The sequence below is a fragment of the Polyergus mexicanus genome, unplaced genomic scaffold (assembly GCF_030449975.1).
Source record: "Polyergus mexicanus isolate NDT 795.1 unplaced genomic scaffold, iyPolMexi1.0 SCAF_10, whole genome shotgun sequence".
Lineage (NCBI taxonomy): Eukaryota > Metazoa > Arthropoda > Insecta > Hymenoptera > Formicidae > Polyergus > Polyergus mexicanus.
In genome coordinates this window covers 219,890-240,420 of record NW_027223330.1, presented here as the reverse complement: position 1 = coordinate 240,420, position 20,531 = coordinate 219,890, and the positions used below count along the sequence as shown (strand labels likewise).

The 20,531-nt window shown below is 39.5% G+C and overlaps 2 protein-coding genes across 4 annotated transcripts; both read right to left on the bottom strand.

The window, feature by feature from the left end:
* Positions 1 to 223: 223 nt before the first annotated feature.
* Mta1-like (metastasis associated 1-like) lies at positions 224 to 14,919 on the bottom strand. 3 transcript variants are annotated; one of them, XM_070303417.1, is made up of 13 exons: positions 13,732 to 14,919; positions 11,731 to 11,798; positions 11,400 to 11,493; positions 8,068 to 8,250; positions 5,761 to 6,006; positions 5,357 to 5,625; positions 5,051 to 5,239; positions 4,524 to 4,952; positions 3,818 to 4,415; positions 3,434 to 3,583; positions 2,362 to 2,623; positions 1,592 to 1,757; positions 224 to 1,482 (listed from the first exon to the last, which is right to left on the bottom strand). In XM_070303417.1, the coding sequence occupies exons 1-12, from the start codon at positions 13,847 to 13,849 to the stop codon at positions 1,619 to 1,621; spliced, it is 2,745 nt and encodes a 914-aa protein (XP_070159518.1). In that variant the 5' UTR covers positions 13,850 to 14,919; the 3' UTR covers positions 224 to 1,482; positions 1,592 to 1,618. The 3 variants fall into 3 exon arrangements, with proteins under 3 accessions (XP_070159518.1, XP_070159517.1, XP_070159519.1); XM_070303416.1 differs by having other exon boundaries at positions 224 to 1,757; XM_070303418.1 differs by lacking the exon at positions 8,068 to 8,250 and having other exon boundaries at positions 224 to 1,757.
* Positions 14,920 to 16,021: 1,102 nt separating this feature from the next.
* H (transcriptional corepressor hairless) lies at positions 16,022 to 19,742 on the bottom strand. The gene is made up of 3 exons (XM_070302373.1): positions 18,688 to 19,742; positions 17,600 to 18,424; positions 16,022 to 17,485 (listed from the first exon to the last, which is right to left on the bottom strand). The coding sequence occupies exons 1-3, from the start codon at positions 19,028 to 19,030 to the stop codon at positions 17,451 to 17,453; spliced, it is 1,203 nt and encodes a 400-aa protein (XP_070158474.1). The 5' UTR covers positions 19,031 to 19,742; the 3' UTR covers positions 16,022 to 17,450.
* Positions 19,743 to 20,531: the final 789 nt, after the last annotated feature.

The following is a 20,531-nucleotide window of genomic DNA, read 5'->3' as shown; positions in this document are numbered from 1 at the left end:
AGCCTTACTGGTAATACCATTAATACTAGTCGTACTAAACACCGCAGCGTGCGGTAGCAATTAAATTTAGAAAAATCTTTCCTTTTTGCAAATAGTTTTACAAAAAATTGATCCGCGTCAATAGGCAACTGCTTTCATATATTATTATATATCATTTTGCACGCAATTTAGTTTTTTTTTTAAACATAATAGCAATAGGGAAATAATTAGGATATTCTTTCACTTATGCTTATGTTTATTTATTAATTGTTGCGACGGAAGAGAGTCATCAAACTTGAAAATTTAATAAAAATATTCACAGTGAGCATTCTTTCTTGCTGTCTCCCGTACGTACTAATTCATTCTCTCTCGTTCACTTTCTTACTCTCCCTCTCTTTTTCGCTTATTCTTTCTCTCTTCATACATTCACCGCTCATACATTCGTCTGTCTCTGTTGCCTGCATGGCCGTAACATTAGCTGCTTATAGAAAGTGCAACGGTTGGGTGATTGACTTTTTAAAAAAATGAATTCGATTGATGTAGATTTACTGAGAAGTATACTGGGGCATTCTCAATGTTACTGAAAAATCACACAACCGTTGTGTTTCCGAACAACAGCCATTCGTGAGCTTATCCGCAGGTATGGATCAATCTTTTTACCATTATACCGATTCTCGGTATCTGATATACATGTGTTATATGTGTGTGTATGTGTATATGTATGTATGTGTGTGCTTGGCTATGTCTGGTACGATGCATATGTATATATACACATTCAATTCTTAATAATTATTAATAACAACAATAATTAATTAATACGAATAGAAAATCATTTGACGTTAAATGACTTAGTTTGCTGAATATTAAAGCTCCTGCTCCCTCATTGACGTCATGCCAAATTATGACATCGGAAACGAGAAATTATATATAAACTTTTTTTTTTTTTTTGTAAAATATACGTTGAAATAGAATAGCTTACTTCTGTGTTATTTGTTTCCGATGATATGTATAATAAATAACTCTTAAATTTGGATTAATTGTCATAAAATTAATTCTCGTTAGTTACGTAGAACATATGCGTATGAAATACATGTGCATTCACTAATGCAAAGTTAGTAAAAAAAAGAGAGTTGCCGATACATTTTATCAATATATACCACCAAATGCGAATGATGAAATATATGAAAAAATTTATAATTTATTTCGCCTATCGTATTTCGTATATCACAAGAAGAAGAAGAAGAAGATTTATTTCTCGCTTTTCACGTTACTATTCAATATGACTAATGAGAAAACAAAAGATTTAATTCTTCAGTAGTACTTCATGAGCAATGAAGCCGTTACAGTTCAACGATGTTGTTGATTGTTAGTATGCGTGTTCGGTCAAACGAGGCCCTTTTTCTCGATTACGGCGACTTGTATAGCTCCGAGAAAGAAAATTCTGTCGCGGGAGAGCTTTCGGAATCTTTCCGCTTTCAGCCAGCAATCCCTGTTTGGTCGGAGCTGCCGATTACAATACACATAATTGTAATCTGTATTTTGCATAATTTCACTCGTTAAAGATCGATATAACAGCGTCGTGTCTCATATGTGTAGTAGCGAATCAACATACACAATATTATCCGATTGTATTACGGATTCAGTCCAAGATAACGACCATGTCTTCACCGCGCACCGTTCTTTGAAGATGAGGCGGATGCAGAGGGATCGACAATCTGCGCCACGGCTTACGCGCTGCTCTTCGCAATTCCACCGAGGCCAGAGTTCTTCTAACTCGCCTATAATTTGATAAATGGAAAAATTAAAACGTGCGCGCTATACTGCGTATTTGTGATTACTAAAATTCATCAAAAGTTTATATATAGATTCACAGATAAAGCTTTTATATACAATACAATATAATACAATTTTGAGAAATAAAACTAGATCTTGAAAAAAAAAAAAAAAAAAAAAATCACCTTGAAGAAATAAAGAATAGGAATCGATCATAAATCATTATGTGTATGATATATATACGTGCGCGCATTTTTTTGCACAATCTTTCTTACTTCTTCACAATTATATTCACAATAATTAAACAATAATATGATCAAGCAAGTCCAAGATAATGTAACTTTCTAGATTCACACATTTATTAAATTTGTTATCTATGCATTGTGTACATACAATATATATATATGTGTGTGTGTGTGTTTGCATGTATGAATCCAAAAAATTATACATCGCTCACAGTTTGCCTGATTGCGAAACTTTTAATTGCTTCGTGAAAGTAATTTCGAAAAAATAAATCTAAATAAATGTGATTAGATAAATAAATAAATAAATAAATAAATAAAGATATTATAGTTTAATTTTTTTATTCTTACATTAATTCATACTAACTTGATCTGTTCGGTGGCGCGAAAGTATACATCATCGGGCGCATCCATCCACGAAATAACTTGTTTACGCGCATTACTTCTAGACAACGGCGCACCGTGGGATAACGTATGTGGATGAGTAGCTCTTCCATTGAGAGGTGGTGCGAGAGGAAGAACAGCGGGCGTAGCATGTTCTAGCGTGTGCTTCGGATGCAATTGCTGCGCGTGATGAATCCTTTTCGCGGGAGGTCCACTGGGAGGAAGCGTCGCATTTAGAGCGATACCTAAAAAAACGCAAAAATAAAAACCGTTGGATTTAAAAGAAATTTATTTGATTTGCGAGATATCTTTGCGATATTAACGTTAATATTCCACACATAATATCAATATATCAGGACTTTCTAATTATTTAATGTGTAAATATACGTAATATACGATTATGAAAATCCCATCTATCGTATATAACATAATAATCATCGCAGATAGCTAACATCTAGATGAAGAGACAAAACAGTCATCTTGAAGAATTTAATAATATACAATACTTATTAAGATTTATATATTTCTTTTTCTTCGGTAATATTCATAATTTACCGCAAGTAAAATGGAAAGGTTTAAGCGAAGACGAGAAATCGTTCTTTCATCTGAAAACATTAATTCTTATTATTATTAGCTAGCGATAACTGATCACATTATTTTTCCTAATAAAAAACAAACATATAAAATGCGTTATCGCGTGTACTACGCGATAAATTTAACTTTCAATTATAATATGAATGAAGGATTGGGAGCGATATTTTCGTAAGCAAAATTCTACAATATTTTATGATTATATCGCTAATTATTACATCCTAGAGATTGTTAAATCCTCATTGTCAGTTTTCAAACGCATTCTCGCAAAAAAATACATTGCATCTTATTGTGATGACAATTATTATGCGTCACACGCAATTACTAAACTTTGATTTTACCTTTATCCCAATCCACATCCGAGTAGAAGCCGATAAATACAATAGAAACAAAATTCAATTCACTACGATTCGCGGAATTGTACAACCTAATCTCGATAGCGCGCATCAGATTGAAAAACTTACCATCTGAACCATTGATTTCGTCAAAAGGTCTTGCGCGCTTCATAATATTCTGCTGCTGGGTCGACATGACTGGTTGCGGTTGAGGTGGCGTCACCGTAAGCCTATCCACTTCGGGTTTATTCGGCACCCTTTCGTACAAAAGACTGCCGTCTATGCAATATTGAAAATTTCTTATAAAATAATGTATAAAAAAAAAAAAAAAAAAAAAATTATCAATGTCAAATTATATCTCTTTCAAAATTAATTTTTTATCTGTAACATTTTTTTTAATATCACAAATAGCTTTTTCAAGATATTCGCGTAGTTATACGACGCATCATTTGAAATGGGAGATCCTTATATATGTGCATTTGTGTATATGTAAATAAAATATTTGTTACGTACCAGGTGCCTTTGGTGGACGTGGAAACGAAACCCGGTCAGGCTGCTTGCGTTGTGCCGGGGTAGTTAGCATCAACCAATCCCAGTCCCCGGCAGTTTGCGGTTCGGCATTCAAGTCGCCCAGACGCGAAGCGATGTCGGTCACACGTGGACGCGGCCGCGGTCTTACAGCGCGCGCCAGGATACGAAGTTCCGCGGGACTCTTGGAGGCCAACTGGACGCAGAAATGTCGCAACGACATTGTATTTATCGGTTGATGCGGCGCTCTCGCGGCATGACGCGTTCGCAATTGCGCAGGGCACAGTCGTCGTGCGGCGCGGGCCAATAGGGAAGTGCGCAAGTAAAACGCGGATCGAGTCTTCATAACAGGTCGCGGCGATCCGCTCCCGCCACCGCCGCTTCCGGCGGCGCCGCGTAGATCCACTCCGTGCGTACTCGCGTAATGACGACTCAAGTGAGCCTTCAACTTGAATTCCTTGCCACAGGTGGGAACGTTGCATCGATGCGGCCTGTGCGCGCCGCCGATACCCTTGCTCTCTTCGTCCGATCCTGCGCCAGTACGTTTTCTTTCGACATCGACGTCATCGATGCGCGATGGCACCTGATTCATGATAATAAAATAGGAATATGAGATACATTTGTACTAGTGTTATCAAAAGTTAAATTGTTATTGAAATAATATTGTATGCGTCTTATTATACAATATAACCTTAAGTCCTCCGTATTTCTTCCAATACGTCCAACAAGATTGACAGAGACGATACTGCATATGCGACGGTCCCCACGCATACCACTGCGGACTCTGCACGCCCTGACAGCCTTCGCATGGTTTTCCACCGACTCCGACCATAAGTATTCCAGAATTGTCGGCCACCACCATGCTACCGTTACTGTTACCATTCAAAATGTTGGTTGGCTTTCCGTTACTGTTGCTGTTGCTATTGCCCAGAGGTACGATTGTGGCCGTAGAAGATGCTGCGGTGGTCGATGCGGGAGTTTTATTATAATTTGGTATATAAACTTGCTTCAGCTTACTCTCCGCCTCTACAGCCTTCACTCTTTTCTGTTGAACATATCGATCCGTCGTTTTCCACATGTAATAATACTCGATTACATTCTTTAACGTTTTCCATGGTAACTAAAAAATATAGAGAACACATTAGCGAACTTGTTAGAATAGAGTTTTTTAAGGGTTCTTATTTATACGTAATTACAATACATTAATTTTATACTTACAAAGTCCGTTCGTATATCAGCAAAGTCCTTTCCATATTTATCGAGCGCTTCTTCGAATAGATTTGCCTCGGATGCGCTCCATTCTTCCATTTCGTCCCGACATAGCACCGGACCGGTACTAGGTACTAGAGATGCTAAGGCATTCGATAAATCATAGCCGTGCAGATGTAAGGTATCCATCGCATGGAACTGTAACGCAATTCACAAAACTTGATGAAATAAAACTAGTTTTTTTTTTGTGCTTTTAGAGAGCGCACGCATTAGACGATTACAGAAATCGATAAGAAACAGAGTGCAAATTCTCACCAAAGTAATATCTCTAGACGCAGCAGCTGCAGACATATGCAAAGAGGGTTGCTTGATGGAGGACGAGCAATCCAAGGCTCTTGCGAAGGTGCCTACTGATCTACTAATCACAAGGAATTGATCAATTTGACGATCTGTCAAATTGTGTCTCGGAGTCCAAACCAGAGTCTCCAAATCTTGTAACTTACGAGAATCCCCTTCTTTTTCCGCGGCCGTCAATACCGCCGGTATATCTATCGCCTGATATCTACTACCTACTCTAATTTCACCTATAACGTAACAGGATATGATTTCATTAATTTCCAAGTTATTTGTAGGGTATATATAATATCGTATATACGTATTGATAGAAGAAAAAAAAAAATTAATTTCGATTTCATGTTTATGTTGATATTTTCATTTACCTTTGTCAGCAAGCAAAGTACGTTGAGCAGGATCAAATACTAAACAGTAAAAAAATGAATCCTCTTTGTTTAGATAGCTTAACAAGGATTCGGTTTCGTTCAGTAATGTTACGCAGCATTTGCCCCGAATATGCGTAGCAGGCATGGTCTCCACTTGTCGCGATAAAAACAATTCTCTATGTTTCATTTGGTGACGTTGCTTAGTATTTAATTCCGTTACTCCACCAGGAACACTGTCCTCCATCCCTATATACGATAAGAAATCGAAATAATATTTTTGTCCAATCAGATAAATCACTTATTGTACGAATCGATAAAAATTCAAATTACAAAAAAAATATTAATAAAAAAAGATTTAAAAAGCTAAAAAAGAAAATAATCAAATTTGTAAAAATAATACATTTCACTTTTTATGCAAATAATCTTGAAACTTTCATAAACTTTCATTCCTTTTTTTTTTTAAATATGTATAATATATACAGAAGGCTTTTCGGTAAAAAAAAAAAAAAAAAAAAAGTCAATTTTTAATACAAGAATACATAGATAAAAAGAGATATACGATAATGGTGAGAGGTATACTGTATCATACAATATATAAGTATAATGAATAAACACACGAATAGAATGAATACATTTGAAAATTCATATTTAAATATCTGTCAAGTTATCACCATTATTTTCGCATAGGATTTTCTATATATACAATATATACTAATCGTTATATTATTTAATAAACGTAGTATCGAGTGAAAATTAATTTCTCGTATTTTTCCGCAATGTCCTTTTTTTTCCAATTAACCGGCAGAATCCCAACATTATTTTCTTCAACTAATCTTTTACTCATCCGATTATATATTTCGCTCCAAGTTTAAGTAATGAAGTAAATAAAACGCGGAAATATGGCACAGAGTCATTCAAAACTCGAGCAGTGTTAAATAAATAAATAAATAAAAAAAAAAAACAGCAAGAGCGGGCAACATAAAGACAAATGAAGAGTAATATGCAAGATGAGAGAACTGCAATAATCTGCAACGGAAAAGCGATTAACTATCGATAGAGAATTACGTCATTTAGAGAAGCCTCAGATTACTAAAGTGTCATCGTAAAGTGCGATGCGGCGGGATTTTTTTTTTTTTTTTTTTTTTTTATAATTCGTGTAAATGACAAGTGTGTGAATGACGAGTGAAGGTTTATCATGTTGGATCGATAACTAGTTGACTCGATGATAAATGGAGAAGAAGATGGAATATATTTGAAGCTGACGAATAGATAAGGTCAAGACGCTGACGAATGTTTATCGAGAGAATCTACTATTTTACGAAAACGCAATAATACAGACGGGTAAGGTACGATATTTATAATTTTATAAGAATGATATGAATGAATGATTTGTATATGTATGGGCACTTTTCTGAGAAAGTCGCCGAACCCCTTGTTAATTAACTTGAAAAAGAAAAAGAAGCTCGGTTATGCCCAATTTACTGTCTCTTTGGCCTTACAGTGAAACTTGCCTTAACTCGCGGCGCACACCAAGATTACAAAGAATTTTTTTTTCATAAATCCCGCCGCTATATGATCAGTAGCCTTGTATCGTCACTGGCTTCTATACAAGATTAATGAGATAATCAAAAGATGCAAGCTGTATGCCGTTTATCGACGAATCTATGCCCCTCTGCATTACTGAACGCATTAATAAACTAATACTTGTATCTACACTCTGTATAAATAAAGTATTGTATATACAAGTTTTAATTTTACTAATAAAATTACACAGCTTCTTGTAATCAATATAATTCTTATATAATTTCGCGTGAATGTATATATATATATATACAATATAAACTGTATTTAGGAAATTATTAAAAAAATTAATACATCACGTGTCAATTGAGATATTAAAAATATAAATCATTTAATTAGAACCATAAAATTTAGTTGGAAACCTCAATTAGTTGATTAAACAAAAAAAAATCAAATAAAAGTATGCGATAAAAGTCAATAAAGTATTTAAAAAAAAAAAAAAAAAAAAAAAAACCGCCTTTAGTATTCGAAATAAAATTATATCCATATAAATTAATAATGACATTATTCGATAAAGAATGTAATACAAAAATTAATTTTAATATAATAAAGTCGATAACATTATAATATATATGTAATGTACAAACTTAATGTATTAGATATGTATATGAATAAATCCATTTATATTCCTCGCAATGACTATTTTCCATTAATTATTTTGCAGATATAAAGCTCGATTAGATTCATCGGTAATGGTCATCTTTTGATCAGTCTACTCTCACTCACCATGGGGCTCCTGGGCCTCCGATAATGGGGCCTTCAGCCAGCCCCCTTTCCCGCCCCCTTTGATCATCACTTTGGGCCCAATCCCATCTTTACTAGTCATTTCCTTAGTAGTGTCAGGGTTCTCGAGTTTCTGATTCTGCGTGCTCGCAGGGGATTCCGACCTCTGCTGCTCCGCGCTCGCCACTGGAATTTTCATTACAAGAAACCCACTCTACGTATCTCTCGTTTTCTAATCTTGCACACAATAGAACGCTTCAAGATATACCACACATATATATATATGTATACGACTGTATACCATATACTAAGCACTATACCACCTTACTAGCCCGTAAAAAACGACGAATCCTTCGCACCTCTTTTACTCCGCTCTTCTTATCTCATTAACTTATTATATTGTATATTAACTAATCGTATGAGCAAAAATTCTTCGGGTAGTGTATCCCCTCATCAAACGCAATTAACGATTCCATATTACACAATTATTAGATTTATAATTCTCATTATCTCAGCTAATTTCGCACATCCGCGTATTCTATTTACCCATTCGTATACAATAGTTCCGCATCGTATATTTTCGCGACATATCAGATCAATATCATCACCAACCACCGTTGACCGTTACTCCGCGAGAGTGTTGATCAAAATATCCTCTTCCCAAGCGGATCGATTATTCATTTCGCATTTCAGACGTCGCGTAATATGCGACGGAGTAAGTGTAATTAGAAGCGCGCGTGCATTTTCGGTTCGAACTCTTTCACACAACTTTTATGTGTGTGTGTGTGTGTGTGTGTGTATTTCCCGTCCTTGTGCTAAAATAAAATAAAATGAAAATTATTCAGAGCGCGCGGTTTTCGTATCTGCGAGCACCACCGCCGATCGATCGCAAGGGTAAAACGAGGTGAAAATTATTATTACAATTGGTGGAACTTTTGGCCGAACGTCTAATTAGCCGCTGATATTTTTTTCTTCCCTTCACGAAAACGTATAGGTCGTATAGGCGAGAATATGGACTAAAACCAATTTCTGTAATAAAGCAGCCCTTTTTCTTTGACGCTCCCTCCCCCCCCCGCCTCTTCCCTTCTCAAACCCCCACCCCCACCCCCCACTCTCGATTCCCGTTTGTAATCGGCACGCGGGCACACCCGGGGGTGTGCAATAGTGCTCGTGGTGCATGTGGTGTATCGACTTCCGCGAAAGACAAAGGAAAAGCGTATATTCTTTTTTTCGCGAAAATTCGAGATACCCGGAGTACAAGAGAGAGAGAGAGAGAGAGAGAGAGAGAGAGAGAGAGAGAGAGAGAGAGAGAGAGAGAGAGAGAGAGAGAGAGAGAATACGGCGGAAAGCAGGAGGGAGGAGAAGGAGAAGGAGAAGGAGGAGGGGGGGGGGGGGGCAGAGAAGAGAGAAACCCAATTCGGAGCAAATACCGCACTGGACGAACGCATACACATGGACGACGAGCCGTTACATATACACGAATAAGACACAGACGAAGAGAGAGAGAGAGAGAGAGAGAGAGAGAGAGAGAGAGAGAGAGAGAGAAGAGAGCGAGAGTGAGAGTGAGAGACATGCACATATACACGGCGCGCAAAAGACGAGGGAAAGGGAGAACCGTAACGGGGGCTTTGGCAAGGGGGACGACGAACGTAGGGGGAGAGTGGTAGCGAATGCTTAAAACGAAGATGGCTAGTGGTAGGGCCCACCATTTTCGCCCCGGGCACACACGTACACACACCGGTGCATCGGTGTGTATGCGAGGAAAATACATACGTAACATATATACCCAAGCAACCCCCCCCCCTCCCCTGCGTCAGCCATCCATTTAGTTGAGGGTGGTGGGTGGTCCGGGTGGGTTTAGGGGTGGAATGGGGTGAGGTGGGAAAGGGCGATGGGAGGTAGATGGAGATGGAGGAGGATGAAGAGGTGGAAAAGGGGGATCAAGCGGGTGGGTGCACCGGCGTCCCCCTCGTCCACCCACCCACCCCCCCTGCCCCCCTTCTCAACCCCCCCCAGGCAGATCGATACAACCCCCGTCTCTCTCACAACCCGCCCAACCACCCCCGCAACTTTACTTATTATACATTCCCACCCCAAATCCCCGCGTCTCATTATCTTTGTCATTGCGAAGGAAAAATCGAGAAAACTCTGGAATAACGTATAACTGTATACGTTATTCCGTAGCGCGTACTATAGCAGAGAAATAGAAATATATGCGCGCGCGCGCGTGTGTACGTTTCTCCCGAGAATAAAATCTCTCTCTCTCTCTCTCTCTCTCTCTCTCTCTCTCTCTCTCTCTCTCTCTTGTCCCTTTTGAAGAACGTATGAATGCCCGGCGACGTAAATGGATCGTTTCATGGTTTAAAACCGATTTCACGCGTGTTGTTGTGAATCTCGCGCGAGATTCTCTAAAAATGCGTGCCCATGTCCCAAAGAGACTCTAATTAATCGACGAAAGAAAAAAGAAAATTTTCAATCGTAACATTTCCTTTATAGCGTAAAGGGAGAGAAATATTCCCGCAGGTCCTCGGATCTTCCCTTGGCAAATGACCTAAGATATGTATGCGATTACAGTCGTGTTACGCGATTACAAAGGTCCCCTGCTCTGTACGAGTCGCGTTACACGCGGTATCGTCTCATATATATATATATATATATATATATATATATATATATATGTGTGTGTGTGTGTGTGTGTATCTTTTTCGTCATCAACTACGACCGTGTATTGCAAGAGGCGTATCTCGTCGATAATGATTGCCAAAGTGAAGAAAATGGATATCGTCTGGAAATTGCGACCAGCATCTTCCACGTTGGGAGATGAAATTCGTGTGTTCGCCGAATGAATTTTTCTCACCTATAAACAGTTATCGATTCGCTGTACGTCGGCGAGGTTAAAACTAATTTCTTTATCCTTGTGCTTTACGATAATTCATAGTCTCGCTCGTATCGTTGAATTCTCGCATACATTGAGAAACATTTTTCGCTTTCGCGAGAGTCATCGCAAACATCGCAATTCGCTCTCTCCTCATGTTATACCAACAAAAGGAAGCTACTTTGATGTTATATGATGCGTTAGTATATACTGTTTGAAATCGGAATCATAAAACGCTCATCGGAATAGATCTTGGAAGAAGATTTCTTTCTTAGCTACAACTATATAAAAAGGCAAGTGTTATTTTCTTTATACAAAACCGTGTACGAAACGATGGAGTAAATTTAGATAATTCTATCCTGATACCGAGACTCTTAACACGATCTTATATCCATACATATACAAAATAATATTTACGATAATAAGGTGTAGTTTGCGCGCGTAGACATCCGCTACTTACATTGATGTTTGTCCGCGAGCATAACTAGGGTAGAAGGTAAATCCCTCCGCCTGAAGAAGCACATGACTTTTGCTTCCACATTTCCATTTGCGGTCTGAAAAACAGGAAACGGGTGTTGAAAGATATATATGTTTCGGGCCTATCATAGTAATGCATATATTTATATTTGGCATATTTATAAATTAAGAAAATTAATTTACATAAAGCAATTAACATTTATATAAAGAAGATAAATTTACAAGATATATAGACGAATACGGAATAATTCTCATGCCCGTATCTTTTTCAACGAAATGCAAAAGTTTTATATATTTCGACTTATAATTCTCACCTTATTTAATTCTTCTATCCTTCTAATCTGGTACGGTGATGAGGTGGAAGTTTCGAAATACACATAATCTAAAATTCAGAAACCAATTAATAATCTTGCTATAAAAATAACGAGAATTATCATATCCTCCCCCGCTCTACTATCTTCGAAATTTTAATTATCTTATAAAGATTTCTAGAGAAAAGAATTGTAAAAATGTCTTCTTCTTCTTCTTCTTCTTAAAATATCTATTATAAATATACGAGATGTCTTAAAACTATCGAATGACCTTATAATAATATATTCTTTAGAGGCGATAATTTTTAGAGCCGATATCTCTTTAGTAAAAATGCCGAAGCATATCAATGATCTTCGAGTTTCAAGAGATCTAAAAAGATTTTGCGTCTCTCAAAGCATTTTGCAAATTAAATTTTGAGGAGTCAAATAATAGATGGGAAAATTTCTTTTTTTTTTTTCGTTAATATTGCAGATGAAGGTTTTTTTTTTAATTTAATTTAATTTAATTTAATATCCAGTTACAAGTATTGATATAAATTGCATCTTTATTATGCAGCTCCTCAAGTTTTCATATTTCGTATTTGGATAAGGTGCCATGTACAATACATTTTTCAGCTTTCTTTTTTTCAATAAGGACCGTTGCTGCCCGTTGGTTTTTTTTTTCCTTTCGATTTTGTATGATTTACCGGCAATAATGTGCAGGAAATCTAACGGGAATTTCTTTTTGTCTACTAAATTTTGAGAGAAAGCATTCGTTTGGTGAAATACTTTGAAATACATCTTAGAAACACGTGTAGGATATCCGAAATCATTGAATAATCTTTTTAATGATAGACCTTTAAAGAGAGAGAGAGAGAGAGAGAGAGAGAGAGAGAGAGAGAGAGAGCCAATTTAAGCAATTTGATCTTTTCATGAGAAACATCACTGAAGAATCATCTTTATCGTGACTTTTCAATTTTTTGCATTATTTACATACATACGTACATACATACATATATATACATGATACGAAAAATTAAAAAGTCATGATAAAGGTGATTTTATCCATAAAAAAATGAAATTGGCCAAATTGGGAAAAAAATTTATCATTAAGAAACTGTTGGATAGTTTTAAACATCCCACGTGCTTTTAAGTATGTACAATATTTCGAAGCTCTTTCTAAAAAATTTACATGAGAAAAAGAGATATTCCTGATGTTCGCCACGTGCCAAAAAGCGGAAATAAAAATTTCCGTTACGCGTGTACACATCGTTGCCAGGTAATAAGAAAATCGCAAGAGACGACGAGCAAGGTAGAGAGCATCGGTCCTTTGTTGCCGAAAGAAAGCTGACGGATGGGTACACGCATGGCGTTACTTTCGTTCAAATATATCGATACGACGAAACAGAGACGACGAATCCAATACAGTATCGCCGGGTTTCAATTTTGATCCGCGCGAGATTTGTCGCGCAAGAAATTAGCGTGACCTGGACGTGCGAGAGGACGGGTGTGCGGGTGGGTATGGGGGAGGGAGAAGACTGGCGGGGGACGGGGGAGGTGGGGGAAGGGAGGATAGAGAAGAGAGAAGAGGAAGAATGGAGGAGTCGGGCGGGAAAGGGGGAGGAAAAAGCCGGAGCGCGTAGATAGGTAGGTATAGGACGTTAACAGAGGGGGCTGGGCGGCGAGGGGGGGGGGGCAAAAAGGGGGATAAGAGGGAGTGGAGGGTACGAGGGAGATCCAGATGAAGAGTGGAAAGAAGAGAGGGAGCGCACAGGGGAGAGAGAGGGGGAGAGAGAGAGAGAGAGAGAGAGAGGGGTGGAGGTAGAGGTAGAAGCAAAAAGAGGGGGAAGAACGCGCCGCGCGGAGGGTATAGGGGACGCCATTGCGATGCCATTTGCAAACATTAATTTCTCGGAGTTAATTAAACCGCCGCTATCTCTCTCTCTCTCACACACACTCACTGTCGGATTACTCGCGGGCAAGCGTCGTTCGGCAAAGCGGAATGTAAATGCGGTTTTACTTTACCTCCCACCCGGTACATGTTGGCCGTCATGTTGTTGGCGTCCTGCGTCGTGGACCCGAGAGCGAAATTGGCGTTCTCGTGGTTACCGTGGCCCTCGTGGTATTCGGCCGGCATCGGCATCAAGGCTTCTCGTCCTCCGCAACGTGTTACAATCTCTCACGATCCGCCGCTGCCGCCGCCACCGCCGCCGATCGGCGGCACTCTATCTCTCTCTCTCTCTTGTTATCTCTAGCTCTGTCTCTTTCTCTCAACGCAGACCCGCACGCTCCTCGTCGCTATCGGACAATCAACACCTCGCGATGTAATCCCTCCATCGTGTTTGTTTGTCCATTGTCGATTTAAAGCTATTTTAACTCTCACTCCGTCCTATATCTCGCCACCACTGCGTCCTCTGTCCAACTGTGCGCTGTACCCCTCGGGGTTTTCGCTCTTTCTATTTGCCCCGTGTCTCTGTCCTTCTCTATTTCTCTCTCTCTCTCTCTCTCTCTCTCTCTCTTTCTTTCCTCGTCCGTTCCCTTCCTCCCTCCAACTTTACAGATTCGCACGGTCGCTCTACGGGTATGTGTCTCTCTCTTTCGAAATGAAGCGTGTATTACTACTACCAACGAGTACTACCAACTACGCTCAACTGTTACAAATACACTCGGGTATACCGTTTTCCTTCCGTTCGCCGTCCGATTTATGATCGGCGCTCGGCAACAAGCGGAGCGGCGCGCGGTGCGCGCGCGCGCGCGCGCCCCCCGGAAGCGAGGGGAGAGAAAAAATTCCAACGTACAGCACGTACAGGTAGGAGAATTGGACGATCGCCACCGCCGCCGCCGCCGCCGCCACCACCACGTGTCCGTTACGACCGATTCAACACTGTCGGCGGCGACCGCTGCCTCCGACACGGCCCGCCATTTTCGTTTCGACGGTGCCGCCAAGAGCGCACCCAACACCGAAGCAAGATCCCTCGCCGTCGTTTTCAAGCGGGGCAAAACTCGTCACCGCGAACGCCTCCCCTTCTCACTCGATGCACTCTCACTATCTGAAATCTGATAATTCACCGCGCTCGTTTGCGCCTCGTCTGCCGGATTCGAGAGCGCGATCCGCCTCTCTTTCTCTCTCTCGTCCCGCTCGCGTGAAGCCAACGCGCTCAAACTCGGACGAGGAGAGCGATGGAAGAGATACCCGCCGACTAGTCGACGCAAAACGCTCGGCACCGAGCGCTCCTACCGGATCTGCCAGCAAAGATTCGCGCGACGCGAGACCACAGCTCGAGTACTACCTAGAGTGGAGACTCTGTAATAAAAGTAATCGCGAGGCAACTATTTCTCATTGGTTCGCCCGTTCATCTATCTCCTTATAAAGCGGGGAGCGCACACTTTTCCATAAGCGCGTAACCATGAGTATAAGGAATTTTGATTGGTCCATTTCCTACCGCGTAAGGAAATCGACCAATCGAATTATTTATCTTGACACGCAGTAACATAGGTAAAAACATCTCATGTAATTTTTAAATTAGACTAAATTAAAAAAAGAAAACAGATATATATATATATATATTTTTAGCGATTCTGGTCTCATTTAAGTTTGTACACCGATCATTATTTACATCAGCTCCATGTGCGCGTTTACCCTCTACATTTTTTTTCTCAACTCGCGACGATACGCCATGCTAGAGCGCATGCGTGCTAAATTACTTTAAAGAACGCACTTACGCGGGATGCAACATTTTTGGTAATTTTTTGTTTGTGTGTATATATATATATATATGTACATCTTGAGTAAATATCAATTGGAAACCACATCGACTTTATGTTTTTTAAATGTTATGAATTATAACTATAATTTTATATAAATTTCAAAATTATATATTCATATATATATATATACAATATTTCATGCGTACCTCGAAATGTTTGTTTTTTGACAAACATATTTATTGAATATTATCGCATTTATCGAATGACGATAAAATAATAAAAATATTCGCATCTCGCGATAGTATTCCTCCTATTTTCGCCTGTATTAACTCTCTATTCTGCATTTAAAATTGAAAGCGACAAACTCTGATATATATATATATCTAGCCGGCTTAGTTTTATCGTTATAGATGTTGTACAATGCAAATTAAACGATGCACAGTAATTGAGTCACGTATTAGGATTTTCGAGTAATTATTGCGATATTTACTATAATAAATAAATAATTGGAAAGATAAATTTTATTCAATATTACAAGAAAATGATTTCGTATATATATATATATATATAGCGTAAATAAATGTGTAAAATTACAGCTAAAAGAGAAGAGATTCTAGATTCTTAATTGGTAGAGAGCTGATGGTAATAAGTGAAATAACGTGGCGAGACTAATAATAAATAGTATATGAAATATTTATATTTATACGAAATTAGTCTCTCTTTCTATACAATTGCTCTAATGCGCAATCACATACTTTTCCAATTTATTTGAATCGTTAAAGGATGCCGTTAGTCGTATAATTAAAATTACTCATTTGTAGAACCTATGCGAGCTTGCCTCGTTCTCCGTGATATATCTTTTATAACGTGCGCCTGACTAATAATAAATAGAGTAAAAAAAAGATGAACATCAATTCGATGCAGATTATATATATATATATATATATATATATATATATATATATGTAACACACAAAGATATATTTATTATATACATATAATAGTGCCTTTTTTTTTCTTTATAATACATATCCGTAAGAATGTTTATAATTTAATTTCATGGAATTTCGATAATTATTTGTAAGGCACACCCCACGGTCTTTATTAAAGTAATTTTGTGTTCTCTCCGCATTAGTATCATATAAATAATTGTATACCGTTGTGTGAATATTCTATTAGAGCCTAAATTTTTATTATGCGTTTCTATTTTTAAGAATAATTAATATGCTAGGTATAGAGGCAATATATAATAATAATCTGTTCTGTACATAATCCTATGTCTTTCTTATCAATTTTTTTATATAAGATAGATAATATACCACTTTTACTAATGGTAATAATGACAATAACATTATAAGAATAACGGGAAAATGCATAAATGAGATGCACAGGAGACGTGTGTGATCTGCTTGTGCGCAGATTTATACGCACGCATCAATTTTTGCCGCAATGTATAAAATATTAGTAACGTCGAAAAAAAAAAATATATATATATATATATAATGTATATAGTAAAATATACGAATGCAATATCACTAGCACATCATTCGGTCGCTATTACATTTTCGTATTGACAATATAGAGATTTACGATTGTTTTAAATAATAAAATTTTTCACACCGATTCTTTTATTATTATTATTTTTTTTCTTTCTTCATTCATTCATTCACAAGTCGCGTATGATAAAAACATGTGTAACGTATACGCACACTTAGAGTGGCATTCTTCCCCACGTTTTTTTTTTTTTTGTTTTCGTATATTATACCATTCCTGTGTAATTTCCTCCTTTTCAAAATCTTGCAATATTAATATAAAATACCTATGCCGCCATCGACAATTTATGCATTTATATATACAAGTACAGCTCTCCCAGAATCCAACAATCTGGCTTCTCATCGTATCTCTATTTTTACTAAGAGGATACTATTGTTTTATGAATAAAAAAATACTAATATATCGCATTGTCGTTGCACGGGCAGTGTTTGCATAGTGTTCCATCCATCGATAAGGCACCAACTCTATTGGGATCCTGAGATTCAACCCGCATGCTTCGACAGATTCAGAGGCATATCTGAGGGATGAGAAATAACCCGTGAAAGCATCCTATCCTATTCGATTTTTAATATTTAATAATATTCTAATATGAAAAAAAAAGAAAGAAAGAAAAAGAAGAAAAAAAACATACCTGAAGGAGGTGTGAGAGTCTGTTCCCTGTAGTCTTTATAATGTGGGGATGATGGATGAGGATGCGGCGGTGCATACAATTGCATAGGAGGCGAATAGTGGACGGGAGACGGATAATGTGGTGCCATCCATAGAGGCGCCGTTCTATATGGTCCAGGTGGCAACATCGGTAATCCGTAGAGCGGATGATGAACGGATGTATTGCTAGACCCAATATAGGGATCGATTCGTACCCTCGGATAAGCGTTGGTCGATGAGTATTTTACAGGCTGCCGATCGTCCGGCTTCAGCAATGTTCTCAAAAAGCCTGGCTCGGGACTCGGTTTGTCCTCTCCTAGGATACTCGTTATACTGTACGATGACAGTTGTTTCGCAGAGGCAGTCGTCGGAGGCGCGCTACTGGTCGTGCAAACTGGTTGCGGGGTGGCTCGTCTCTTGGACGCCTGATCCTCCAGCGAGACTCTTTCTAACTCTCGAAGTATACGTTTGCGAGGCGATACGACATTAGGATCCAGCAGACGTGAAAGTTTATCGACGATCAGACCGAGAACCTTGCCCGACGATGACGTGCTGCCGTTCATCAATTTTCGAGATATCTTGATGGGATAAACCACCGTTGATTCCGGAACGAGAATTGCGGTTGAAGCATCTAACGGACGTCTGCGTTTCTTCGCTATTGAACGAGGATGCGCGCATAGGCGAGTGTTCGGATTTCGGCGATAGTAAAAATTAAATTCCGTGGTTATCCTGCGTCGGGGATGAGTCTGTTTCCAGCAGTGATCTCTCTGCCAAGGACTGGATTGAATCGACGAATTATCATCGGAAACTAAAAACGGTGCACAGAGTGTACAGAGATTACTCAGTTATCTAGATTAATTACGCCATTGATATTTCTTTTTCATATTGTATATAATAATGAAGATTAAAATATGAAAACCTTGTTATATGAAAAACGATAATTATAATAAAATCTGTTTTCTTTTTCAGCTTTTGAAAAGATACAATAAATATACAATATGAAGAAAATATGACATACGTACGAAAAAGAATTTATAACGCAAGTATTATCGTTTCCGTTTCGAGACTCACCGCTAAGGGATGTGGAGCTCTCCTGCCGATTTGGAATAGTGCTAGCGGGTGGCCAAAAAGTTTTCTTCGGCACGGGAAACCATGTAGTCTTCTCTCCATCCCTGCGATGAGATAGTTCCAAGATAAACTTTCCATCTTTAAAGAATTTCAAGCGGCCTCCCGGTGTCGGCGGAAGATTATTATCGATACGCGCTTCCGTATGATGAGCTGGCTGGGGACTTGAATTTTTACCATTCGCCTTGGCAAGGGTCGGGTGCAATGTAGACGGATCACGCGAGCACATCTCTGTCGTGCCCCTCACGTGAGCTGCGTGAGCATGACATTCCGCTGACTTTTCACGCATGCTGATACTTTATCGGTATCCATTTTCCTCCGCTGGGCTTCTCATACTTCAACTTTTCAACTCTCTTCGATACGATAAGATAAACAGGACTTGCACGGGTCTCCTCTTGTCCCTTTGCTCAAAAGATTAAACCCACGTGCTTTAGAATAACGCAGCGCTCGGATTCGATAAGAAACATTCTCGTTTCCTCTCTTCCGACAGCAAGAAAGTTTTCTGATTTACAAAGTCCGAGGCATACGTATCATTGACAAGCGATTGACATTTGTGTTATTTAGGCAAGACGTCGGAAATAAATACAGGACACAGTTATATGTACTCGTAGTAAATTATGATGGCTGACGAATACACAATTTTCATTCGACTATAAACCGTGCTTATACTTATTCACTGGCAAAGCTTTGAAGAAGCTTGCGAGACAATTCTTCTAGTATCGTCCCCGCTGCTGTTTCGATCAACGGTGTGTCATCGTCGGAGTCGCACGAGTGTGACGGAGCGCTCCAGACAGAGGGGCGACGTTACTTCTTCTTCTTCTTCTTCTTCTTCTTTTTTTTTTCCCCTGTACTTTGGAAAAATGCAACGTACAGCGACGATCGTATAGCGGGATCGATCGAAAGCGAGCCGATAATACTATCGGACGGTTATCGACGATAGCGATCAGTTGGATCGCGACAGTTCGCGCTCGGAGAAATCCGGTGGTGCGTGAATGTGGCTGGCAGACACCCACCCACCCACCCACCCACCCACGCACAAACTGCCTTCCGCCTCTGCTCGCTATTTCGCTCGCATCGTCCGCGCCGACTGTATCGTCGACTTTTTGCGAGCTTCGACGGTACGAGGACGGACGACAACAGCAACAGCAACAGCAATAGCAACAGCAACAGTAACAGCAGCAGCAGCAGCAGCAATCTGTAGTTGTGGCGAAGAGTACCACTCGGCCGCGCGACACATGTGTTTCACTTGTTCATCGCCAACATTCCCCGCATCCGTTCGCCGGCACTCGGGGACACGGTGGTATCTCCAGCGATCACGCTGTGGAACGCGCGTCCGTATCTCCGCGTGATCGTCTCGGTCCCCGTGCCGTCTGGAAAAAAAAAAAAGGAAGGCGAGGAAACTCTAATCGCGCCTCCTTGAGTCGACGGTGTCGACACAACACTGGCGGTGGGCGGTTCGCGTTCCGCGCGTTCCCCGCGTCTCTCCGCTCGCGCGCGCTTCTTTCGACCACCGTGGATTTACGACGACTTTCGACTCATTCGTGGAGAGACGAGTCATTATTTTCGTCCGATACTTTTCCTCTCTCTCTCTCGTTTGGATTTTCGAAAGATGACGGTTCGGGGCCTCTTATTATATCGCGATCTCGATTTATGTCGGATCGCGGATCTCTCGTTCCGCGTGTTCCGTACAATCGGTTTCATTCCCGCTTCTCGACGCGAGAATGAAAACTCGCGCGAGATTCGTATCGAACGCCTGTCAATCGCATATGTTACATAAACGAAATGTAAAC